This window comes from Entelurus aequoreus, linkage group LG25 (genome assembly GCF_033978785.1).
Source record: "Entelurus aequoreus isolate RoL-2023_Sb linkage group LG25, RoL_Eaeq_v1.1, whole genome shotgun sequence".
NCBI lineage: Eukaryota > Metazoa > Chordata > Actinopteri > Syngnathiformes > Syngnathidae > Entelurus > Entelurus aequoreus.
This window is the reverse complement of record NC_084755.1, coordinates 20,466,767-20,493,380: the sequence shown is the minus strand read 5'-3', so window position 1 is coordinate 20,493,380 and position 26,614 is coordinate 20,466,767. Positions and strand designations below refer to the sequence as shown.

Sequence of the window (26,614 nt, the reverse complement as noted above, 5' to 3'; positions counted from 1 at the left end):
ACTGTTTCACTCCTCACTCCTTCAACATGATAGACAGACAAAGGGCACCCAGCTGTCCTGTCTTCTTAATTATAGGAGGAGGAAGTGGCTCACCAGTAGGAGCGTGAGCAGCTGAAAACAATCAGTCAATCACAATGAAATCTAAAACATCCAATAATTTATCAACATCATCATTGAGATTATTTGATTTCATTGTCAAAACAATTAATAAATAAATAATATAGATAGGCTCCAACAAGGTCAAATAAGGGACGCGAGTCACAGGGTTTTCTTACTTCAGAGCTAGTGAAATCAGCTGTTCATCGGGCAGGTTTTTCCTGTGTGATAAAGAGGAGATAAGCGGGGAAGTCCTTCTTTAGCTGTACTTTGGAGCAAATATGATATATTCAACTAACTATGTGAACCACAACTTGGTAATTGCTATTTATTATGTGAACGTTATGATCTATTTGTTTGTTTGTGTTACATATTGAGTGCAGGAAGTGAAGAAATATGTTAGCAATTGCAATGAAACCGAAAACTGAAAATCTTACCATATCTTGCAAGAAATGTTTACATTACGTTCATTGAACACTGTATAGAAGATACACAGGTCACCAGCCATTTTGGTTCAGGTCCCATTATGGGGAAATTGGGCTGGTTTCATTTTTCCTTTGATTTTTTTGATTGTTTGTTTCCTAATCAAAAACGTGTTTATTTCGTCTGTAAGAAGGTGTCGCGGGCTACTAAAAAAATAGCTGCGAGCTACAAATGGCCCCAGGGCCACACTTTGTATACTCCTGTAATAGATCATAGATTATGTCCCATTTATCAATTAGGTTCAATATGTTTATCAGGATTTTTTTTTCCTTGTACCAAAATTTGTAAACACTTTTGAGTTTGAACAGTCACCTAAACTACATCATATTAGTATTTTTTTTTGCTTATTTGCTTAATACATTCCACAATTTAATTCCACATACTGTTATACTAAAGCAGAGATTCTCAAACTGTGGTACATGTACCACAGTGGGCTCCAAAAAAAAATCACTTGATTAAAGTACAGCGTTTTATTTTCTGATATTCAAACACAGTGTTACTGTTCAAACGTTATACAATGTTACAGTGGCTAAAAATATTAAACATACATGTTAAATAAAACCTCTGCCTTGTTTTTAATTAATACTTAAGCCTACTACGCTACTGTATTTTAATGTTGGTCATTATTGCGGTACTTGGGGAGCCAAACTACTGTACTAAAGGTTTGACGTGTCCAATGCGCATACAAATGTTTTGAGTTAAGTTGAGCTTAGAGTAATTGTTGCACATTCTTGGGTTATAGTTTGATTTGTGCATAATTGTATTTGTTTGCAAATGCACCAAGTCATTGAATTCAAGAAAAAAAGGTTCTGAATGTTCTCTATACCCAACATTATGTATTATCCTAACTGACCTTTTTTGTTACATGATTAGTGAATTCAGCGCACTTTTGTCGTTAATTCTAGGAGTGTCCTGATCCGATCTTGATATCAGATATCAGTCCGTTATGGTATACGTTCACATGGGCAAAGCTGGACAGACAGTTATTATTCAAATGTCCTCCAATAAGCACACACGTTCGGTCTTTCTTTGTATTTTATTGAAGTTATTTACAAAACATTGTGGGCTATATGCTACTAGCAGCTACTGTACACAAGGGCTAAGCCCACAAGCAAGACGTACGTAAAAAGTGTCCTTATTGCAGTCTAAAACAGGACATTTTTCAAAATAACCAAGTATGAAATATTTATAGTAACAGATACAAAGTCTCCAAGGCGGAAGTGTATTAGAAAGTATCTAGTAACAAACATGTCCGCGTCATTCAGTTTAATAAGGCATGACCTTAACTTCATAAATTATTGTTACTACTAAGTGTTGGCAAAACACAAATTAATATTCCACTTCAAAAGCATAAATCTGCCATCAGCTTAGTGTTGTTCATACTTACCATTGTTCTATGGCAGGGATGTCAAACGTATGGCCCGAGGGCCGGATCAGGACCGCGAACAGGTTTTATCCGGCTCGCTGGATGAGGCTCCTAAGTATAAAAATTAACCTGAAATTTTTGAATGAAAGAAACAGCTGTTCTAAATGTCTCCACTGGATGTCACAATAGCAATTTTTTGTATCTTCGTAGATATGTACAAAATAAACCACATGTTGTTAGTACATCAGTCGAGGAAAATGATCAAACTACATAAATAACATACTGTAATTTGATTTTGATATTTTTTTTTTTATCTTGATAGATGGAGAATTAACATCAATGAGTTGACTGATAAACATTATCACATAATTTATTCAGAAAATATAAATAACGATAAATAAAGATAGAATGTTATTAACCGCAACATGTACCGTATTTTCCGCACTATAAGGCGCACCTACAAACCTCCAATTTCCTCAAAAGCTGACAGTGCGCCTTATATTCCGGTGCGCCTTATATATGGACCAATATCGAGCCCCAACAGGTCTCGCAACTACGGTAACTACGACTTCATTTTACCCCTTTTACGGCTGCTTACCATGGAAGAAGCGCTTCTTCTACGGGGGAAAATGAAGTCCCGTAGTTGCGAGACCTAAACTTTATGTAAAGACCCAAAAATGGCTCCTATTAAGAGACACGCTTACGACACAGAGTTTCAACTCAAGGCGATCAGTCACGCAGTAGAACACGGGAATAGAGCAGCAGCGAGAGAATTTAACCTTAACAAATCAATGGTGCGGAAATGGAGGAAGCAACATGATGACCTGCGCCAAGTAAAGAAGACTAAACAGAGTTTCCGAGGGAACAAAGCGAGATGGCTACAGTTGGAGGACAAACTCGAACAGTGGGTTGTTGAACAGAGAGCAGCAAGTAGAAGCGTCAGTACAATCACTATTTGTTTTGTTGACATTCCCTTTAGCGCAGCTCCATCTAATGGATGCATATCGTAACCCCAGCCTCTACTGTAGCGTCTATTCTATGCGGTGCACCTTATATATGAACAAAGTTTTAAAATAGGCCATTCATTGAAGGTGCGCCTTATAATCCGATGCGCCTTATAGTGCGGAAAATTCGGTAAGTGTAAAAAAAAAACTACATCATTATGATTTGTACAATTTCAGAATATGCTTGTTCTATTTTTAAACAAAGAAAATAAAGTCGTTTTTATTTTTAAGTTATCGTGCCGTGATTTTACCAGTCCGGCCCACCTGGGAGTAGATTTTTCTCCATGTGGCCCCCGATCTAAAATAAGTTTGACACCCCAGTTCTATGGGTATATTGACTTGACCCTTTCTAAAATTCCACACTACAACATATTAAAAGTATGTACTTTGTATGCCTTAAATGGGACCTATTATGGAAAGCCAACTTTTCTGACCTACTGGTACCTGTTTTTGTGTATTTGGCATAAGTCCCGAAAACTTGAAATCAAACCGTGGAGGCAGAGCGGAGATATTTATAAATCAATCTTGCCTTCCTTCTAAATGAGATGTTTGGAATTTGCCCCACTGGTGACCTTTTTCACACCGTTGACGTCAGCGGTTTATCCATATATGGTACACATTTATGAGTCCGCCAGCAACCTGAGGGTTCCAGGTTCGAGTCCCGCTTCCGCCATCCTGTTCACAGCCGTTGTGTCCACTTTTCCCACCTGCTCCCAGGGTCACCCACACTGGTTTAAATGTAACTTTCACTATGTAAAGTGCTTTGAGTCACGAGAGAAAAGCGCTATATAAAGATAATTCACTTCACTTGTTGTGAGGCAGACTGGCAAAGTAGAGTACAGTTCTAATCAGGGTTGTCTCGGTACCAAACATTTTTTCGATACTTTTCGATACCTTTTGATACTTTTCTATATAAAGGGAACCACAAAAAATGGCATTATTGGCTTTATTTTAACCAAAAATCTTACAGAACATTAAACATATGTTTCGTATTGCAATCGAAGAACAATTAAATAAAATAGTGAACATACTAGACAACTAGTCTTTTAGTAGTAAGTAAGCAAACAAAGGCTCCTAAATAGTTTGCTGACATATGCAGTAACATATTGTGTCAATTTCTCATTCTATTATTTTGTCAAAATTATGAGGGATAAGCTGTAAAAATGAATTATTAATCCACTTGTTCATTTACTGTTAATATCTGTTTTTTTTCGTTTCAACATGTTCTATCTATACTTCAATTAAAATGTAATAATCACTTATTCTTCTGTTGTTTGGATACGTAACATTAGTTTTGGATGATACCACAAATTTAGGTATTGATCCAATACCAAGTAGTTACAGGATCATACATTGGTCATATTCAAAGTCCTCATCGAGTTTATAATCAATCAATCAATCAATCAATGTTTATTTATATAGCCCTAAATCACAAGTGTCTCAAAGGGCTGTACAAGCCACAACGACATCCTCGGTACAGAGCCCACATACGGGCAAGGAAAACTCACCCCAGTGGGACGTCAATGTGAATGACTATGAGAAACCTTGGAGAGGACCGCATATGTGGGTAACCCCCCCCCCCCCCCCCCCCCCCCCCCTTCTAGGGGAGTCCGAAAGCAATGGATGTCGAGTGGGTCTGACATAATATTGTGAAAGTCCAACACATCAGCGAAAGTCCGATCCATAGTGGGGCCAGCAGGAACCATTCCGAGCGGAGACGGGTCAGCAGCGTAGAGATGTCCCCATCCGATGCAGAGGCTAGCGGTCCACCCCGGGTTGGGAGCAGAGTAGAAAAGAAAAGAAAAGAAACGGCAGATCAACTGGTCTAAAAAGGGAGTCTATTTAAAGGCTAGAGTATACAAATGAGTTTTAAGATGAGACTTAAATGCTTCTACTGAGGTAGCATCTCTAACTTTTACCGGGAGGGCATTCCATAGTATTGGAGCCCGAATAGAAAACGCTCTATAGCCCGCAGACTTTTTTTGGGCTCTGGGAATCACTAATAAGCCGGAGTTCTTTGAACGCAGATTTCTTGCCGGGACATATGGTACAATACAATCGGCAAGATAGGCAGGAGCTAAACCGTGTAGTATTTTATACGTAAGTAGTAAAACCTTAAAGTCGCATCTTAGGTGCACAGGAAGCCAGTGCAAGTGAGCCAGTATAGGCCTAATATGATCAAACTTTCTTGTTTTTGTCAAAAGTCTAGCAGCTGCATTTTGTACCAACTGTAATCTTTTAATGCTAGACATAGGGAGGCCCGAAAATAAAACGTTACAGTAATCGAGACGAGATGTAACGAACGCATGGATAATGATCTCAGCATCGCTTGTGGACAAAATGGGACGAATTTTAGCGATATTACGGAGATGAAAGAAGGCCGTTTTAGTAACACTAAACACAATATTAATTTTGAAAAAAGGTTTTGTGATGATAAAACATATCGATGTAATCATAGTAGTATCGACTAGATACGCTATTGTATTTGGTATCATTACAGTGGATGTCAGGTGTAGATCCACCCTTGGCATTTATTTACATTCAGGTGCGCTAGCTTTTGTTAGCGGTGACGCCGGTGAGCTAATGTATCCTCCTGTGTAGTGAAGCATGTTTAGTTATTCCTCGTCCTGCAGGGATGATACTTGTAAGAAACGTACTTTATTTGTCACCATGGAGGCGAGGATTAGTGATTTAGAAGTAGCTAAACCACTGCAGACTGCGGATGAATGTTTGCTGCCAGCTAGCTAGCCATGTCTTAAAGCACCTCTTCCTGAGGGCGTTTCAGTGTTATAGCTTCACCTTTATTGTTAGTTTTTAAGCCAAAATGCGTCCATTCTCCCTTTTCTGTCTGTTTGTAAGTTCTGCGTGATTGTGCGCTGCCAAACATGCTCCTCTGCTCGTAAAACCAGCAATGTCAGGATGTGACGACGCGCCGTCATGCCCGGGAACCGTTACTTTTCAAACAGAGTATAGTACAGTTTTTGATTCATTAGTACCGCGATACAATACTAGTACCAATATACCGCACAACCTTAGTTCTAACTTACATCTGTCAGTAGACTCGCAATGGAAGCGCTAAAAACCACAACATGGCTGACGGGGAGAAGATGCAGTCGAAGTGGAGGCACATAAATAAGACCGCCCACAAAACGGCGCATCATAAAGAGACGGTCAGAAAGCGGCTTGAAGATGGTCTGTTAAACAATCTATGCAAAATGTTGACCAAAGAACCATCATTACATGTTATGTAGACCACAATTAAGTATTTTGAATGTAGAAAACAAAATCATAAAATGACCCCTTTAAGGTTAGTCTCTGTTTGACTAATTTCACTTGATAAACATTTTTGTAACATTCCACACTACAAAATAAAAGTATGTAGCATACTATGGTTCATGCTGATATTGTATGGGATTAATGTTGGTGTCGGCCAACACCCAAATCTCCAATATCAGTATCACATCGGAAGTGAAAAAGGGATATCATGCCACCACTACTTATTTCCCCATGTATCCACATAATAAATTAGATATGGTTACACCTGAGAATAAGTAATTGCTTTATTCATTGTTGACGAATTTCTTGCAACCTTATGTTGTATATTTTTTCATATGAGATTTCCAGTTTATTTTACCATCTATTATTATACATTTTATTTTATAAGATATGTTTGTAAGAACCACAACTGATAAAGGTAATGGTGGATTGTTGGGATATATATAGTATTCTGGGGTGTTAAAAAGAACAACCGAAAACCGTGTCACAATCCAAACCGTGCGTTTTGTGAACCGTTCCAGTTTGGTCAGGTCATTAGTACCAAACCACATGTGTGAACGCAGCCTGAAACACACCAACCGTCTTTAAATAATCACCGTTTCCTCCAGCCTGCTGCCAAGAAACAGCCGACTCCTCCACCCAGACCTCCGGCTCCAGACTTTTATTACAACCAGAAATCGGAGGTATGAACTGACTGTGTTATAATATGAATGATAGTATACAGCGGGTACTGAAAGCATCCAGACCCCATTAAATGTTTCACTCTTTGTTTCATTGCAGACATTTGCTAAAATCAAAAAAGTACATTTTATTTCTTATTAATGAACACTCAGCACCCCATCTTGACAGAAAGAAACTGACATTTTTGCTAATTTATTAAAAATAAAAAAATAAAAAATCACACGTACATAAGTATTCACAGCCTTTGCCCCAATACTTTGTTGATGTACCTTGGCAGCAATTACAGCCTCAAGTCTTTTTGAATACGATGCCACAAGCCTGGCACACCTATCTTTGGGCAGTTTCACCCATTCCTCTTTGCAGCACCACTCAAGATCCATCAGGTTGGATGAGAAGCGTTGGTTTTCATCCAGGATGTTTCTGTACATTGCTGCATTCATCTTTCCCTCTATCCTGACTGGTCTCCCAGTTTCTGCCGCTGAAAACCATCCCTGCAGCATAATGCTGCCACCACCATGCTTCACTGTAGGAATGGTATTGGCCTAGCATTCATGACAAAAAGTTCAATCTTTGTCTCATCAGACCAGAGAATTTTGTTTCTCACGGTTTGAGAGTCTTTCAGGTGCATGTTGGGAAATGTTATTTTACTAAGGAATGGCTTCCGTCTGGCCACTCTACCATACAGGCCTGATTGGTGGTTTACTGCAGAGATGGTTGTCCTTCTGGAAGGTTCTCCTCTCTCCACAGAGGAAAATGTTTTGATACAGCTTTTGCATTAACATTGTCAATATGGGGTATTGTGTGTAGAATTTTGAGGTGCATCAACAAAGTATTGCGCAAAGGCAATTAATACTTATGTACATGTAATTTTTCAGTTTTTTATTCATAATAAAACAAAAAAAATCTGTCAAGAGGGGGTGCTGAGTGTACATTCATGAGAAATAAAATTAACTTTTTTGATTTTAGCAAATGACTGCAATGACACAAAGCGTGAACAATTTAAATTGGCGTGAATACTTTCAGTACCCACTGTATGTAACTAAGACACCATCCCATTTGTGAACAGAATGATAATCCCTTCAGGACACAAATTGTGTTATTCTGTCAGATTACAGATAAACCTCATCACCCTAGAGCCACACACAGGCAAGCGTCCTTACCAGCCATCGTGAGTGGAACCTTACCTCCTCAGACGTGACAGCTATTGTTCACCTGACATCTACATGATGATAAACACGTGTCTGCATTGTCACCCTGACACAGCAGTTGGAATGTACATGAACGCTGCATAACATGATTTTGTTGTTGTTGTTGTTGAATTTCAGGATTCTGAAACTGACGGACCTGCAAAACAGCCTCACATTTTTCGACCAAGACTGTCTCTCTCAGAAGGGGCTCCTTTGAGCACAAGGGCGTTACCGGTATGTATGTCCTAAAATCAGCAATAAAGTATGTAGCGTACTATGGTTCGTGCTGATATCGTATGGGATTAATATTGGTGCCGGCCAACACCCAAGTCTCCAATATCAGTATCACATCGGAAATAATGAGTATATATATATATATATATATATATATATATATATATATATATATATATAGCAATTACATATATAGTGGTACCTCAACTTAAGAGTGTTTTGAGATAAAGCTGTCTCTGGGCTAATTGTTTTGCATCTGGTCATACTTGCTAGCATTAGCTCGAGACAGTGTTAATTTTGTTGACTAAAAATGTTTGTCTTAGTTATCGCCAACGACAGGCCTTGTTGTGGATTTGTTTTTTGAGATGCTCTGCAATAACCTTAAAGGCCTACTGAAATGATTTTTTTTTTTATTTAAACGGGGATAGCAGATCCATTCTATGTGTCATACTTGATCATTTTGCCATATTGCCATATTTTTGCTGAAAGGATTTAGAAGAGAACAACGACGATAAAGGTCGCAAAAAAAAGCCTTGCCTATACCGGAAGTAGCGTGACGTCACCGGAGGAAGGACTCCTTACATTTTCCCATTGTTTACAATGCAGCGAGAGAGATTCGGACCGAGAAAGCGACGATTACCCCATTAATTTGAGCGAGGATGAAAGATTTGTGGATGAGGAAAGTGAGAGTGAAGGACTACAGTGCAGTGCAGGACGTATCTTTTTTCGCTCTGACCGTAACTTAGGTACAAGTGTTCATTGGATTCCACACTTTCTCCTTTTTCTATTGTGGAACACGGATTTGTATTTTAAACCACCTCGGATACTATATCCTCTTGAAAATGAGAGTCGAGAACGCGAAATGGACATTCACAGTGACTTTTATCTCCACGAAAATACATCGGCGAAGCTCTTTAGCTACTGAGCTAACATGATAGCATCGGGCTCAAATGCAGATAGAAACAAAATAAATAAACCCCTGACTGGAAGGATAGACAGAAGATCAACAATACTATTAAACCATGGACATGTAAATACACGGTTAATAATTTCCAGCTTGGCGAAGCTTAACAATGTTGTTGCTAACGACGCCATTGGAGCTAACTTAGCTACGGGACGGCGGCAGCGGCGGGCGTTGTAGCTTTCGACGACACCCCGGCCACCATCAGAGTCGGCAAGAAACATTTATTTCCCCAAAATACGTACGTGACATGCACATAGCGACACGCACGTACGGGCAAGCGATCAAAAATTTTTGGAAGCCAAAGCTGTACTCACGGTAGCGCGTCTGCTATCCACCTCAAAGTCCTCCTGGTTGTGTTGCTGTAGTCCGCCGCTAATACACCGATCGCACCTACAACTTTCTTCTTTGCAGTCTCCATTGTTCATTAAACAAATTGCAAAAGATTCACCAACACAGATGTCCAGAATACTGTGAAATTTTGGGATGAAAACAGAGCGTTTTGTATTGGATTCAATGGGTCCGAATACTTCCGTATCAACCATTGACGTCACGCGCATACGTCATCATACATAGACGTTTTCAACTTTATAAGTTAACCCGGCCGTATTGGCATGTGTTGCAATGTTAAGATTTCATCATTGATATATAAACTATCAGACTGCGTGGTCGGTAGTAGTGGGTTTCAGTAGGCCTTTAATAAAAGTGGTTTAAAGACAACTTCAAAGACGTGTTATATTTTATACTTTATATTTTAGTCGATGCAGATTACTGTAATTTTGGTCGATTAAAATATTGAGGAATTTAGTCGACTAAAACTAAATCAGTTTAAAAGACTGAAATATATTTATTTATATATATTTTCATCAAAAGACTCTGACTGAAACTAAATTGAAAACTGCTGTCAAACATTTACACCGTTGACGGTAACTAATGCGAACATTTTTAGTCAACAAAATTAACACTGGCTGGAAATGAACATAACTTTGGAAGAAGGTGAGTGTGAAGAAGAGTGCTGAGGTAAAGAAGTGGATGATAGTCATTGAATTCTAGAAAGAAATCATCAAAAACATGTCACAAATGTAGTGAAGAAATTGGAGGGTATCACGGCTATTTTGCACCATACTGAAGCAGAATGAGTCTATATCGACCGCCAAGAACGTATAAATAATATCTAAACAGCTGACATTTGTCCATGAAAATATTGGAAAAGCTGCTGATGGTGTGTTTGATGGAGATGCAGCTCAAAGAAGATACTGTAGAAGTCCACTCTCTAAGGTACTTTATTATTACATTACTTCATAATACTACTGTGGTTGTTTGTAGTACATTTAATTGTATTGTCCCATACAATATTTATTTTATTGTTATTTTTGTGGTACAGTGAAAAACAAGTTATTGGGACAAATTTAACAGATAAAAAGTTTTAACTCTTCCCCCTCCTTTTTGGATATGAAAAAACAAATCTTAATATATCGTTTTTATTCTGAACTATTTGTTTCTATATCTGAAATTTACAGTATTGTTATTATGAATATTTGTCTTTTTATTATTACTCTTTTTTTTTGTTTTAATAGAATATTTTAACAGAGTTTAAGTAAGTAAGTAAACTATGACGAATACTACTAAAATAATAATTATTATCCTGTATTTATTTTGCCTCCATTAGCAAGCTTTTAAAATCATTTCAATTTAAAGTGACTATAGTAGAAGGTTTATAGTTAATGCACAGAATAGAGCACAATCTTCACGTTGATATATTGTCCGTATGATAATAAAAAGCATGAGAATATACAGGACCCCACAATCCGTTTTGAAGCGCATGTAGAATGCCAAATAATGAAAGACAAGGTGCTTCATGTGAATTTTTACTGCAAACATGTTCCTAGCCGCTTCCTGCTCCGTCACTGATATATAGTCTCCTGTGACGTGCTGTGTTAGTGAGGCAGAGGTACTGGCTCCAATACCTAGTTGAAGTTGTTTCAGGAAGTTTTGCAAATCCATCCATCCATCCATTTTCTACCTCTTATTCCCTTTGGGGTCGCGGGGGCCGCTGGAGCCTATCTCAGCTACAATCGGGCGGAAGGCGGCGTACACCCTGGACAAGTCGCCACCTCATCGCAGAGCCAAGTTTTGCAAATTTATGTTTTAATTATGTTAAATTGGTTATTTTGCACTAAATAAACAAATTGTTGAACACTTCCTTCCTTAATAATTTGTTTTAGTACAAAACATGCGTCAAATGAAATTCAAATTTGATTGAAAAAATCTATAAAAATAGTTTTTACATAAACAAAAAAGAGTGAATAATTTTCGTCATGAGGGGCGACCTTCAAATAATTCTTCTGATTCATCCAGAATCAGAAGTTTCTGACAATATTAATATTAATTAAGTTAATTGTAAATACCACAATTTCAAAAGCATGATTTTAGTGTCAATGCTGATTTTTATTCTGCCCTATTTTTGTCACTTTTTTTCCCCGCATTTTTCATCCAACTCAAACCATTTCACTATGTTCGGCTCATTCACGACACGTGTGCTATCAATTTTTACATTAAAATATTTTTATTCATCCATTTATTTTCTACCGCTTGTCCCTCTTGGGGTCGTGGGGTTGCTGGAGCCTATCCCAGCTGCATTATTATTATAATTGTATTTATTTTTTTACTTTTAATATTTTGTCTTTAAAACTCCCTAAATTCTAGGAATTCCATGTTTTCTGGGATAGTTTTTCTTAATTGAAATGAAAGGAAAATTTTCCAAATTTCCTTTCAGACCGTTCCAAAGTCAAAATGCTCTATGCTAATGTTAGTCATGCTAACACGACCATGCTATCATTTTAAGCAATTTTTGCAGGTAATAAAGTCATGTGCTTTAGTAACTGACAAATGCTAATTGTTGGCATGTTGAGGTTAGCATGCCAACTTTTTAAGCCATTTTTACAGATATACACCTCAGAATAATTTATTTTAGCATTTGACACATTTACTCTTAGCAGGCTAATGTTAGCATGTCAGCTTTTTTTTTTGGCTATTGCCGCGGGTTCACACCTCAAAGTCATATATTTTAGTACTTGGCGCATGCAGATGTTAGCATGCTGACATTAGCATGTTAGCTTTTTTAGATATTTCTATCTAATTTTGGTGCTTGGCCGCATGCTAGCTTCATGCCAGCTTTTGTAGCTCATTCTGCAGGTAAACATTTGAGTATTATTTTTTGTTACCTGACGCTATCTAGCTCGCATGCTACCTGGCTTTTCAGCATTCATGCGCAATTTCTGCGGAAATTGTTTTTCCAGTACTAATACCTTTTGCATGTGACACTTTTTTTTTTGTCTTCCCCAGGCTAAACCACGCCCGCAGATTTATGGTCCGCTGCCGCGCCCATCCATAACGCCACCAGTGGAGCCGCTGTACATGGAAATAGAGGACGCTCAGTACCTGGCCATTCTACCACCAGAAGATGATGTCACAGTGAGAAAGCCGGTACATACATACATGCACACACACAGACACACAAACCTCTGATACTTTGATTTATTATTCATTTCAGGCACAGGAGACATCACCAACTTCGAAAGGAGTGTACAACCAAATAGACTCTTGTCAACAATATTATGAAATCATTGAAGAGAAAGAGGTAAGGGGACATTCCTATTTACCGCACATACTCTATACCAGGGGTGTCAAACTCAAATACAGAGTGGGCCAAACTTTAAAACTGAACAAAGCCGCGGGCCAAGGTTGAACAAATTAACCTTTTAATAGGGACTCAAACAAGTTTTGCATTGAATATTGAACAAGCAAGGCTTATATAACTTTATAGTGACATGCAAAATCGAGTTTCAAATAATAATAATAAAATATCAATGGCATATCAAATACAATTTAAATAAAAATTGAATGCCTCTTTTCTATTTGCAGCCTTCTGAGGTAAATATCAACATTGACTTTTTCCACAGGCTAATAAATTTGAAAATAAAATAACAATGAATAAACCAACCATTCAGGACTTTAAACGGCTCAGTTTGCAATACACTGATCTAATCTAATGTGCCCAAGCCAGATACCTGCCATCTTTTCTTGGATGCTAGTTCATTAATGTCGGGGCTCAGGCTTTGAGCTGAAGCACTAACTCTTCCGGGACGCTACAATATACACCCCTGCTACCTCCAAACCCCTTGTAGCGTCCTGGAAGAGTTAGTGCTGCAAAGGGTTCTGGGTATTTGTTCTGTTGTGTTTATGTTGTGTTACTGTGCGGATGTTCTCCCAAAATGTGTTTGTCATTCTTGTTTGGTGTGGATTCACAGTGTGGCGTATATTTCTAACAATGTTAAAGTTTCAGTGTAACCTGAAGATCAAGTATGCGTTGCATTCACTTCTGTGTGCGGGCCAAAGCCGCTCATATTATGTGACTGGGCCGGCACTCGTTGGACTGGACGAAAAGGGGACGTTACAATTCTCGGGAGGGGCACTGAAATTTGGGAGTCTCCCGGGAGGTTCGGCAAGTATGAGAATTAGCGGTGTACCGCGGCACCGTCGCTGTATATAATCGGCGGGCCAGCTCTAGTGTTAATTTGATATCGCCTCTTGGGCCAAGTGAAATTACACGGTGGGCCAAATTTGGCCCGCGGGCCAGAGTTTGACACCCATGCGCTATACTAATTACAGTGTCCCTATAACTGTACTTTAATTGGTCGATTATGTACTTTATATTTATTACAAATCACTTAATAATTCATACAATTCTAACCGTTTCCTTACTTCAAATTATCAGACTCTGTCCAGTCGTGTTTCTGCCCTACAAATTCTGCCTAGCAACAGACGACCACACCAATCATGTGACCATAAAAAGCAGTCCTGTTTTTGCCGCTCATGCCACGGAGTGAATTTTATTTCCATTGTCAAGTTTTATGATAGTTTTTGCCGTGTCTTTTAGCAGAGGCCCCTTTAAATTGATAAACCTCCAGTTGAATCTACAAAACCCAAAACCAGTGAAGTTGGCACGTTGTGTAATTCATAAATAAAAACAGAATACAGTGATTTGCAAATCCTTTATTAACTTATATTCAATTAAAAAGACTACAAAGACAAGATGTATTTTTTTTTATTTTTTTTTTTTTTATAATTTTATTTTAAACAACAAAAAAAAGAAAAAAGATACACTTACCATTAGTGCATCAACCCAAGAAAACCCTCCCTCCCCCATTCCCACTCATCCACACTCATTTACACAAAAGGGGCTGTCTCTTTCTGTTATTAAAAAAAACAAAAACTTCTGGTTCCTACAATATAGAATAATACAGTCTGCAAGGGATACAGTCTTTAGAGCACACATGATTGTGTGTGGTGCTGGTCCACTAACATTTTCATTATTAATTATTATTTTTTATGTAATTGTTTTTATATTGCTTTACTTTCAAACAAAACAAACAAAGGACCTTAACTTCACCAGACCGGGTTGTCAATGAAATCAGATTGTTCAAAAGGGTTCTTAAAACCAGGTCCAGTTCAGATTACGTCCAGATTGGGCTCAGCAACACACACCTTCACCCATGTACACCAAAAACCAGGGAACACAACAGGTTGCATACAATCCACAAACAAAAATACATTTTCAAATTAAGCACCCATGTACAGTCCAGATCACATCCAAGTCGGATTCAGCAACACATACCTTCATTTATGTACACTTAAAATACAACAACAGATTGCATATCATATATGGGCTCTGTACCGAGGATGTCGTTGTGGCTTGTACAGCCCTTTGAGACACTTGTGATTTAGGGCTATATAAATAAACATTGATTGATTGATTGATTGATATATAAACACAATTCCATTTTCAAAATAAGCCTTTGAGGACTTCCCATCTTTTTTTTATGTTTTTTGGCATCATTATCGTTTTCAACCATATAATTTTCTAAAGTTAAAAAATACTGAATAAATGTTTTAAAGAAAGAAATACTAAGTGAATATCTGTTTTTGGCCTTAAAAATAAACCTTTAACCGAGTACTATTATTAAATTGACTAAATCATGACTGTCAATGAACTCTCCTAAAATAACAGAAACCACATCAAGCTTCATAAACAAACCAATCCTTAAACACATTTTTTCAACTTCCACCCAAAACGAAGACACAATATGACAATACCAAAACAAATGCAGGGTGGATTCAGGCTCCTGACAACAAAATCGGCAATCATCTGACTCTGTCATATTCCATATTTTTAAAATTTTTCCCGTGGGTAGGAAGTTATAAATAATTTTAATTTGAAAATAACGATTTTGCACATCGATAGTGGTTTTGTAGATTAATTTGAATATTGCATCCCACGGCAACGGGCAATCAAAAAAGTCCTCCCATTTTCCATATGTGTTGTATGAGGCAGCCTTCAAAGATTTCTTTATTAAATAAAACTTATATATTTTTCTATTTATTTTAGTTCCTTTTTGCCAACTAGAATTTCTTATTAAGGGTTTACAAACTAATAATTTAGTAGTTCCATAATTAATTTGTTTCCATCTCTTCCCAATGACTCCAGTTAGTTGATTAAATGAAAAGCTTGAACAAACATCACCATACATAGTTGTAAATTCATCATATTTCATAATTTTACCATTCTCATTGATAATGTCATTGACAAAAATAATTCCTCTTTCAAGCATATTTTTCCAAAAGAAAGGCTTTCCATCTATTACAATATTAGAGTTCATCCATATTATCTGCTGCAAAATATCATCTCTTTTTTCTGGTACATAAAATTGAAAACACCACCATGAGTGGATTGTTTCCCAGCAGACTCTCTACATAAGAAAAATGGGAGGGGATCACTTGTAAAAAAGGATACAATTTCTTTTGATACAATACATGTTTTTGTCCAACAGGACACTTGTGTACCACTCAGTGTTTAAATACATCTTTGGAACAATTGATGCTTTTAAAGACAGACACATATCTTCAAGATTGAGAAGTTTCAGGCCCCCATATTCATATTCATTGTACAAAACCTTTCTTTTAATCCTTTCTGGTTTGCCGTCCCAGACAAAATCAAAGACCCTCCGCTCATAAATCTTAAAAAAGTTTTGTGATGGAGCTGGTAATGACAAAAACAAATAAATACATTGAGGAATAATTAACGAGTTGACAATATATATTTTACCATACAAGGTTAAGGATTTCCCTTTCCATAATTGCATAATTTTGTCCAGCTTTCTTAGTCGATTATCATAATTTACTGAGCCTAGATCTTCCAGATTCTCTGAGACAACAACACCAAGTATGTTAACTGGTCCATCTGTCCACAAAACAGGCACTTTGCATTCCATTCGAAAGGATGTTCCCTTTAGATTTCCGATCCTTAATATTTTACATTTATCATAATTTAGCTTAAGCCCAGATTGCTGTGAAAATATGTCCAAAAGATCAAGAAGGTTTCGCAAACAATGAGGATTGGGACTTATAAAGAAGCTTGTATCGTCTGCATACATTGTTATTTTACTTTCAATATTATTATTACTGAGCCCTACAATATTTTTATTCAATCTAACTTTAATCGCCAATATTTCCATAGCAATAATAAATAAGTATGGAGACAAAGGGCACCCTTGTTTTAGACCTCTTAATAGAGGTATTGTCCCAGAGATGTATCCATTATTGATAATTCTACAGTTAGTTTTATTATATAGCGACAAGATAAGACAAGATGTTTAATGTTCGAACTGAGAAACTTAATTTTTTTTTGCAAATAATCATTAACTTAGAATTTAATGGCAGCAACACATTGCAAAAAAGTTGGCACAGGGGCATTTTTACCACTGTTTTTACATGGCCATTCCTTTTAACAACACTCAGTAAACGTTTGGGAACTGAGGAGACCAATTTTTGAAGCTTCTCAGGTGGAATTATTTCCCATTCTTGCTTGATGTACAGCTTGAGTTGTTCAACACAACAGTTGTTGTGGTATTTTAGGCTTCATATTGCGCCACACATTTTCAATGGGAGACAGGTCTGGATTACAGGCAGGCCAGTCTAGTACCCGCACTCTTTTACTATGAAGCTACGCTGTTGTAACACATGGCTTGGCATTGTCTTGCTGAAATAAGCAGGGGCGTTCATGATAAGTTACTCATGCCTTGGGTAACTTACACCCCCATACCATTACAGATACTGGCTTTTGAACTTTGTGCCAAAAACAATCCAGATGGTTCTTTTCCTCTTTGTTCCGGAGGACACAACGTCCACAGTTTCCAACAATAATTTGAAATGTGGGCTCGTCAGACCACAGAACATTTTTCCACTTTGCATCAGTTCATCTTAGATGAGCTCGGGCCCAGCGAAGCCGGTGGCGTTTCTGGGTGTTGTTGATAAATGGCTTTCGGTTTGCATAGTAGAGTTTTAACTTGCACTTACTGATGTAGCGAGGAACTGTAGTTACCGACAGTGGTTTTCTGAAGTGTTCCTGAGCCCAGGTGGTGATATTCTTTACACACTGATGTCGGTTTTTGATGCAGTTCCGCCTGAGGGATCAAGGATCACAGGCATTCAATGTTGGTTTTCAGCATTGCTGCTTACATGCATTGATTTCTTCAGATTCTCTGAACTTTTTGATGATATTACGGCCCGTAGATGGTGAAATCCCTAAATTCCTTGCAATAGCTGGTTGAGAAATGTTGTTCTTAAACAAATTGCTCACATATTTGTTCACAAAGTGGTGACCCTCGTCCTATCCTTGTTTGTGAATGACTGAGCATTTCATGGAAGCTGCTTTTATACCCAATCATGGCACCCACCTGTTTCTAATTAGCCTGTTCACATGTGGGATGTTCCAAATACATGTTTGATGAGCGTTCCTCAACTTTCTCAGTCTTTTTTTGCCAATTGTGCCAGCTTTTGTGAAACATGTTGCAGGCATCAAATTCCAAATGAGCTAATATTTGCTAAAAATAACACAGTTTTCCAGTTCGAACCTTAAATATCTTGTCTTTGCAGTCTATTCAATTGAATGTAGGTTGAAAAGGATTTGCAAATCATTGTATTCTGTTTTTATGTACGATTTACACAACGTGCCAACTTCACTGATTTTGGGTTTTGTACAACTTAATCCATAATTCACATGAAAAAGTCATGTTTTATGTCTTCACAGGATGTCCAGGAAATACAGGAAATGTTGAAATGGATGAGACAAGAGTCAAGTATGTATACGACGTAACATTGATAATGCCAAAATATACTGCACGATTAATCTGCATTTATACATGATTAATGCAATAATTTTTGTGATTAATCGCATTAATTAATGAGTTAACTTTAAAAGCCCTAATCATAATACGAAAAAGATTCACAAAAAGTATTTTTAACATGTCTGTTTTATTTTACCATACTTGTTTCAGTGCCAGTACAACTTTTTCTATAATATATGTATTTTTTATTTTAATATCAAAGCTTACTGGCAGTGTTCTGGCTCCGTAATAAAACTTCATTGCATCTAATAATCGATAATTGTGCTGGACTTTTGACAGACGCTGCTTACATGACTCCATCAGTGTGGGAATAATTAGTGCTGTCAAACGATTACATTTCTGAATCAGATTAATCACACTTTTGCATTTTGATAGATCACAAAAAATGACTTGTGCGCAAAATTAAATTTAACTTTAAAAAAGACAACAATATTTTTAAACAAATGCAATTTTATTGTCAAAATGTCATACAGGAACACTTTCTAAATGTTTTACACATCATTTACTAGTTTAAAAAATACCTATTTTATGTACACTGTAAAAAAAAAATGTCAGTACATATTACGGTTAAAAAAATAACTGTCAGCTTAGTCGCTATAATTTTAATGTTAATAAACGTGGTACCGTTTTTTTAATTTACGTAATTGCACTGTAAAAACAAAAACACAACTGGCAGCTTATTTTCCAGATTTTTACTGTAAAAATAACAGTGGTAGCTTTTTTCAGTTTTACTTTGATTAAAAAAGGGGGGAAAAGTCAAATAAAAATTGCTAATGCCAAAATATACTGCATGATTAATCTGCGTTTATACATGATTAATGCGATAGTTTTTGTGATTAATCGCATTAATGAGTTAACTTTAACAGCCCTAATCATAATAGGAAAAAGATTCACAAAAAATATATGTCAGTTTTCATTCAAAATACTATTTTCATTGTCAATACAACATTTTGTACTATATATATTTTCTTTCAATATCAAAACTTATTGGCAGTGTTCTGGCTCCATAATAAAGGGGTCATATAATGATTTTTTTCTAAAAAAAAACAGTGACGTTGGCACGTTGTGTAAATCGTAAATAAAAACAAAGTACAATGATTTTCAAATCCTTCTCAACCTATATTCAATTCAAAATATTTAATGTCCAAACCGAGAAACTTAATTTTTTTTTGGAAATAATCATTAACTTAAAATTTATTGGCAGCAGCACATTGCAAAAAAGTTGGCAGAGGGGCATTTTTACCACTGTGTTACATGGCCTTTCCTTTTAACAACAGTCAGTAAACGTTTGGGAACTGAAGAGACCAATTTTGGGGGGAATTTTGGGTGGAATTCTTTCCCATTCTTGCTTGATATACAGCTTAAGTTGTTCAACAGTCCGGGGTCACGTACAAATGTAGCGACGAACTGTAGTTACTGACAGTGGTTTTCTGAAGTGTTCTTGAGCCCATGTGGTGATATCCTTTACACACTGATGTCACTTTTTGATGCAGTACCGCCTGAGGGATCGAAGGTCCGTAATATCATCGCTTACATGCAGTGATTTCTCCAGATTCTCTGAACCTTTTGATGATATTACGGACCACAGATGGTGAAATACCCCAATTCCTTGCAATAGCTCATTGAGAAATGTTGTTCTTAAACTGTTGGACAATTTGCTCACGCAATTGTTCACAAAGTGGTGACCCTCACCCCATCCTTGTTTGTGAATGACTGAGCATTTCATGGAAGCTACTTTTATACCCAATCATGGCACCCACCTGTTCCTAGTTAGCCTGTTTACCTGTGGGATGTTCCAAATAAGTGTTTGATGAGCATTCCTCAACTTTCTCAGTCTTTTTTGCTACTTGTGCCAGCTTTTTTGAAACATGTTGCATGCATCAAATGAGCTAATATTTGCAAAAAATAACAGTTTTCCAGTTCGAACGTTAAGTATCTTGTCTTTGCAGTCTATTCAATGGAATATAGGTTGAAAAGAATTTGCAAATCATTGTATTCTGTTTTTATTTACGATTTACACAACGTGCCAACTTCAACGGATTTGGGTTTTGTACATTCAAAACACTTCATTGTGGTCTACATAACATATAATGGTGTTTCTTTGGTGAAAAAATGTATATAGATTTTGTTTTATAGACCCATTTTCAAACCAAGGTTTTTCCCCCTTTTAATACAGTGCGTTTTGAGAGGCGAAGTTTTTAGATGCAAATGAACCCCTCCTCACCACGCCCCCTCACGCCCAGTAAGCCTTCGCATAACCATGTTTTGTCATTTTTAGCTTTCTTGCTTTTCTTGTTCACTATGGACATCGGTGACCGGCACCAGCCAACTGTTTTGAGTGACTTTCACCACAACACAACATCCCAGATGATGTAGCAAGACATATTGTAAATTGTTGCCAGGACTCAGGAAGGAGGTCATGCGGGCAGACGAAAGTGACTAATGAAGCTTTGCTACAGTACAAGTCTGGAACTATACGCTGACTAAAGTTAAACTTCTTCCAAGTCTGTAACTTTCTAATGCTAGGTCCTGGACGTACACATGCGTATTTTGACAAAATATCAAAATACACATGTACCGGTATATCTTGTAAACAACGCCGCTGCACGGCTGCTTCAAGTTGTGAACCCAAACCGCGAACCTAATAACGGATTATATAACTTACGCATCCTCTGCCAAACACAATAGGCACTGATCCAATTAAAAGTAGTTTTTAGGAAAATCATTCTTTATTTTGCCGAGGACGGTGACGCTGTTGTTTTACATTATAGAGCTAAGCTAGCTACACAGCAAACCGAGCTAACATCGAAAGTATCTTTAACACATTTCTAACCTACTGTTATTCCTTACCGTTTCATTGTCTCCTTCGTTGCCATTAATAGTTGTCACCGAGCCAAGTAGTTTTTTGGAAAATCCCTCATTTTGTAAAGGTCTGTGATTGAAGCAATGCTTTTCTTTGCACACACTCAGGGCGACCTCTTATAGGGGAATTTGGCCTATCGTTCACTATCATTATGAAGGACATGATGACGGATGTGTTTTTTTAATGCGTTCTAAATATTAAATAAATGCGATCAAAAGTCTGCTTACAATGGAGCCAATGGGAGCTGCTCTATTCTGCCTATAAAGCCCTTAAAAACATCCAAACACCTCCATTAAGGTTTTATATACATGATGTAAGTATATACAGTATGTAATGTAGTAACAGGCATATTTATAATGACATTTAATATTTACGTATTTTGATCATTTTAAACATTAACAATGCATTCATTTAAAAAAATCATTACACACGTTTGCTTTTTTTTTTTAACAACATCCCTGATTATTACTCGCTGCAGAATTCATGAGAGCCAACAGACATAATAAAACATCACTTACTGTACAAGGTCTGCTGTCATTGGGATGCCGACTGCTAGGATGTTCACCTTATGTGGGCTCTGTACCGAGGATGTCTTTGTGGCTTGTGCAGCCCTTTGAGACACTTGTGATTTAAGGCTATATAAATAAACATTGATTGATTGATTGATTGATATATTCCCATTTAGGTGAAGAATGACTCATAATCCTCTTTTGAATGAATTAATGATCTTTATTGTCATTGTGCATGTACAGGTACAGGTCCAACGAAATTTAAATTGCTTCCCTGAGGTGCTTTGCATTTTTTTAAAAAGAAGAAACCACACAATATACAAAAACAACACAATATACACAATATGCAATATACAATGTGGCCTAAGACCACTCTAGGAGGCAATGTAAAAGAAAACGAGACAGTAAAAAGTATAAAGTGACTAGAGAGGAGTAATGCTAAATCCCAGTGTGCTAAAGGGGTGGGAGTCAGCATTTCCTACCTCCTATGCCAGGGGTCGGCAACCCAAAATGTTGAAAGAGCCATATTGGACCAAAAATACAAAAACAAATCTGTCTGGAGCCGCAAAAAATTAAAAGCCATATTACATGTGTCATGAGATATAAATGTAATTAAGAGGACTTAAAGGAAACTAAATGACCTCAAATATAGCTACAAATGAGGCATAATGATGCAATATGTACACATCGCTAGCCTAAATAGCATGTTAGCATCGATTAGCTTGCAGTCATGCAGTGACCAAATATGTCTGATTAGCACTCCACACAAGTCAATAACATCAACAAAACTCACCTTTGTGCACTCATGCACAACGTTAAAAGTGTGGTGGACAAAATGAGACAGAAAAAGTGGCATAAAACACGTCCTAGAAAGTTGGAGAAAGTTATACATGTAAACAAACTATACGGTGAGTTCAAGGACCGCCAAAATAAGTAGGACAAAACGGCGCTCGCCAAATACTCGAATCAGTGAAGCATGTTTAATATAAACAGTGTGATTTATAACAATTAGCGAGGTTTGTGTCATGTTTGTCCTCCTACAGAAAACATTCTAAAACAAAAAAATAGATTTTTTTCCCCTCATCTTTTTCCATTCTTCATACATTTTTGAAAAATTTCCAGAGAGCCACTAGGGCGGCGATAAAGAGCCGCATGCGGCTCTAGAGCCGCGGGTTGCCGACCCCCGTCCTATGCTGTGCAGGCTTTTTATTGTGGATTAATTGTGTGAATAAATATGATAAATATTGTCCAATTGGCATGTAATCGCTGATTGCACAGTCCCGGATCGTGATTGACCGGTGGCTTCCTCATGTTGCACGTGAGGGAGTTTTTGTTTTTTGTTTTTTTTTACAATTTAGCTGCGTTTAGTGCAGTTATGGCCCGGGGGTAGAAACTGTTCCTGAGTCTATTTGTGCGGGTTCGCATGGTTCTGAAACGTCTGCCGGAAGGCAGCCGATCGAAGTGGCTGTTGCCGGGGTGGGATGGGTCCTTGAGTATGTTGGCTGCCTTCTTCAGGCAGCGGGAGTTATACAGTTCTTCCAGGGAGGGGAGGGGGCACCCGATGATTTTTTGGGCCGAGTTGACGACCCTCTGGAGAGCTTTCCTCTCTGCTGCTATGCAGCTGCAGAACCATACGCAGATGCAGTATGTGAGGATGCTCTCCACAGAACAGCGGTAGAAGGACACCAGCAGATCCTGTCTCAGGTGGAGATTCCTGAGTACTCTCAAGAAGTAGAGCCTCTGCTGTGCCCTCTTGACGATGGCCGTGGTGTTGGTCCTCCAGGACAGGTCCTCATCCAGGTGAACTCCCAGGAAGCGTAGGGATGAGACTCTTTCCACACATCCCCCGTTGATGTACAGGGGCTGTATGGTAGTTTTTCTCCTCCTGCTGTCCAAGATCACTTCCTGGGTCTTGAGCTGGTTCAGCTTTCAAGTCGTTCGTGCCATTTCCAGGTCTAACTTGGGTGTCAAAGTTTACCAACTTGTCGGAATACGTCCTCAGTCTTCTAATATCCCGGTGAGAGGCATGATTTATTATCTAGAATCAAGTTTGTCGAGCAAGGAAACGAGGAAACAGCTGATCAGTCGATCATGTCAACATTAGCACAGAAGCTTTTGATTACGGCGCCGCTATGAATAGTTTGTCTGCGTTAGCACTTATTAACAATATCACTAATGCTTGGTTAATATTCGAATCACAAAATGTAAATGGAGTATTGTTGGCGGTTTTTAGATGTTTTTTATTGGGTTTTATGGGCGGAATGGAAGACCTCCCATTGGCGCCGCTGTAAGCAGACTTTTATTTACGAGTTAGAATGCGTAAAAAAAAAATAGATACATCTTCGTAATAATTGTGAACGATAGTCAAAATTCCCCAAAAAGTGCAGTTCCCCTTTAAAAGGCACATTGCCTACAAACAAAAAAGTTTTCCAGGATGTCTTACTTCTTCAGATTAGACCGGAGGTTTGAATACTGCCCTGACTTGTGTAATACAAACAATAACACAGCGTTTTCTGTCTTTGCGTCGTACCTTGGTCGTACCTCGTTTTTACTACAAATGCTTGAAGGATAAATAAAATGGCGGATTCACACAGACCTTTGGGTAAGCCTTTACCATATACAGAGACATCCACGGACGTCACACGTCAGAAAAACGTCACAGGACTGACCAATTTCAAACGGACTGTTTGGAGGAAGTAGGGACGAAGGCCAGATTGGCGTGAAACTATCTCTGCAATGCCTCCACGGTTTGATTTAACATTTTTAGGACTTATGCAGATCCCAAATACACATAAGCAGGTACCATTTGGTTAGAAAAGTTGGTTTTGCATACTAAACTATATTGCATTTAATAATCAATAACTGTGCTGGACTTTTGACAGAGGCTGCTCACAAGACCCCATCAGTGTTTGGACTCGATATTAAGCAGGAAATAAGGTTTAAAAAAGTTAATAATAAGGTATAAATACCTCAGGAAATGATCATTCAAGTGTAGTTTATTTTCCTTCCAGGTCATTCAATCAGAGAGCCATGAATATAAGGCAAGCGCTTCATCTCTACAATGTTCTAATGAAACGGCGAAGTCGATGTCTAGGGTACTATGTTTCCGAGTTCAGATCCATCTCACAACTCCTGGACAAAGATGAGAAGAAGGTGAAAAATATGGGCATTGCCGGAGGCACCACGGGGGCAGTTGGTGGAGTAGCTGCATTGGTGGGCATCGCCTTAGCGCCCGTGACCATGGGAGTCTCGCTGATCGCAACGGCTGTCGGCGTCGGAATGGTGGGGGCGGCCGGTGGCATGGGCGTCCATGCCGCTACACCCAACAAGGAGATTAACGATCAAGAAAAAATTGAGAAGCTGGCCTGCGATTATGCGATGAGCGTCGCCGATATCGAACGCTGCCTGGGTTTGATCCTTTCTGAAGTGAACGAGCTGCAAAGGCACGACCTGGGGAGGTTGGAGCACGCCGGAGGAGTGCTGCCTGCCGCACTGACGCTGGCCCACAGGTCACAGGCGGTGAGGAATAACATCCACAACGGGAGACTTTCTTCTTACGCAAGTACAACGCCTTCTGAGAGGCTGCTGCAGGCCTTTGCTGCAGAAATGGACCAGTATTATAAAGACAAGGGCGGACATAAAAAGCTGAGGAAGTCCAACAAGAGCAGACTTTCTGGCAGAGTTCAACTGCTGGCTCGAAATCTGCAGGAGGAGCTGGATTATCTCAATGATATGTGGAAATGCTTCAATCAATCAATGAATCAAAGTTGATTTATATAGCCCTAAATCACAAGTGTCTCAAAGGGCTGCACTCAGATCCCACATCAGGGCAAGAAAAACTCAACCCAGTGGGATACAATGAGAAACCTTGGAGGGGACCGCAGATGTGGGGACACACCTTCTCATTCAATGTGTTTTCTTTATTTTCATGACTATTTACATTGTAGATGTCACTGAAAGCATCAAAACTATGAATGAACACATGTGGAGTTATGTACTTAACAAAAAAAGGGGAAATAACTGAAAACATGTTTTATATTCTAGTTTCTTCAAAATAGCCACCGTTTGCTCTGATTACCTTTTCGCACACTCTTGGCATTCTCTCAATGAGCTTCAAGAGGTAGTCACCTGAAATGGTTTTCACTTCACAGGTGTCATAGTTTTGATGCCTTCAGTAACAATCTGCAATGTAAATACTCACGAAAGTAAAGAAAACGCATTGAAATGAGAAGGTTTGTCCAAACTTTTGGCCTGTACTGTATATCTGTTTAATTGTATCCCAGCAACACAAGAAATTAAAACAACGTTGAGAACTTGTTGAATTTGGTCCTGACGTTGAGCAAATCAAACAAAACGTTGAAACAACATACTTTTTGACGGCGTTGAATCAATGTTGATCCTCAGTGCTGAGCTCTGTAGAACTTGCACCTGGCTCGCTGACAAGCTATCCATACACTTGGGTAAAACGGAATCCATCCTGTTTGGATCCCACATCAACCTTAAGAAAGTCAATGACTTCACTATAAAAGTGGGTGACATTGTTATCACCAGGAAAGATGAGGTCATCTACCTAGGTTCCATTCTAGAGGCTAACCTTTCCTGTGATAAAATGGCAACCAAGGTAATCAAAAAGGTTAACCAACGAACGAGATTTCTCTACAGAATCTCCTCTCTGGTCAACAAAAGCACCATGAGGATTCTGGCGGGAA

At 38.2% G+C, this 26,614-nt stretch overlaps 1 protein-coding gene across 1 annotated transcript in view; it reads left to right on the top strand.

The window, feature by feature from the left end:
- The window catches only part of LOC133642496 (uncharacterized), a 55,653-nt gene extending 29,313 nt beyond the window's left edge, over positions 1-26,340 (top strand). Inside the window, exons 6-14 of the mRNA XM_062036717.1 lie at positions 6,834-6,908; positions 8,015-8,074; positions 8,232-8,327; positions 12,634-12,774; positions 12,842-12,928; positions 18,437-18,485; positions 24,788-24,842; positions 24,917-24,946; positions 25,022-26,340. Coding sequence (XP_061892701.1) covers positions 6,834-6,908; positions 8,015-8,074; positions 8,232-8,327; positions 12,634-12,774; positions 12,842-12,928; positions 18,437-18,485; positions 24,788-24,842; positions 24,917-24,946; positions 25,022-25,676 — 1,248 coding nt within the window. The 3' untranslated portion in view covers positions 25,677-26,340. The remainder of the gene's footprint in view (positions 1-6,833; positions 6,909-8,014; positions 8,075-8,231; positions 8,328-12,633; positions 12,775-12,841; positions 12,929-18,436; positions 18,486-24,787; positions 24,843-24,916; positions 24,947-25,021) is intronic.
- Positions 26,341-26,614: the final 274 nt, after the last annotated feature.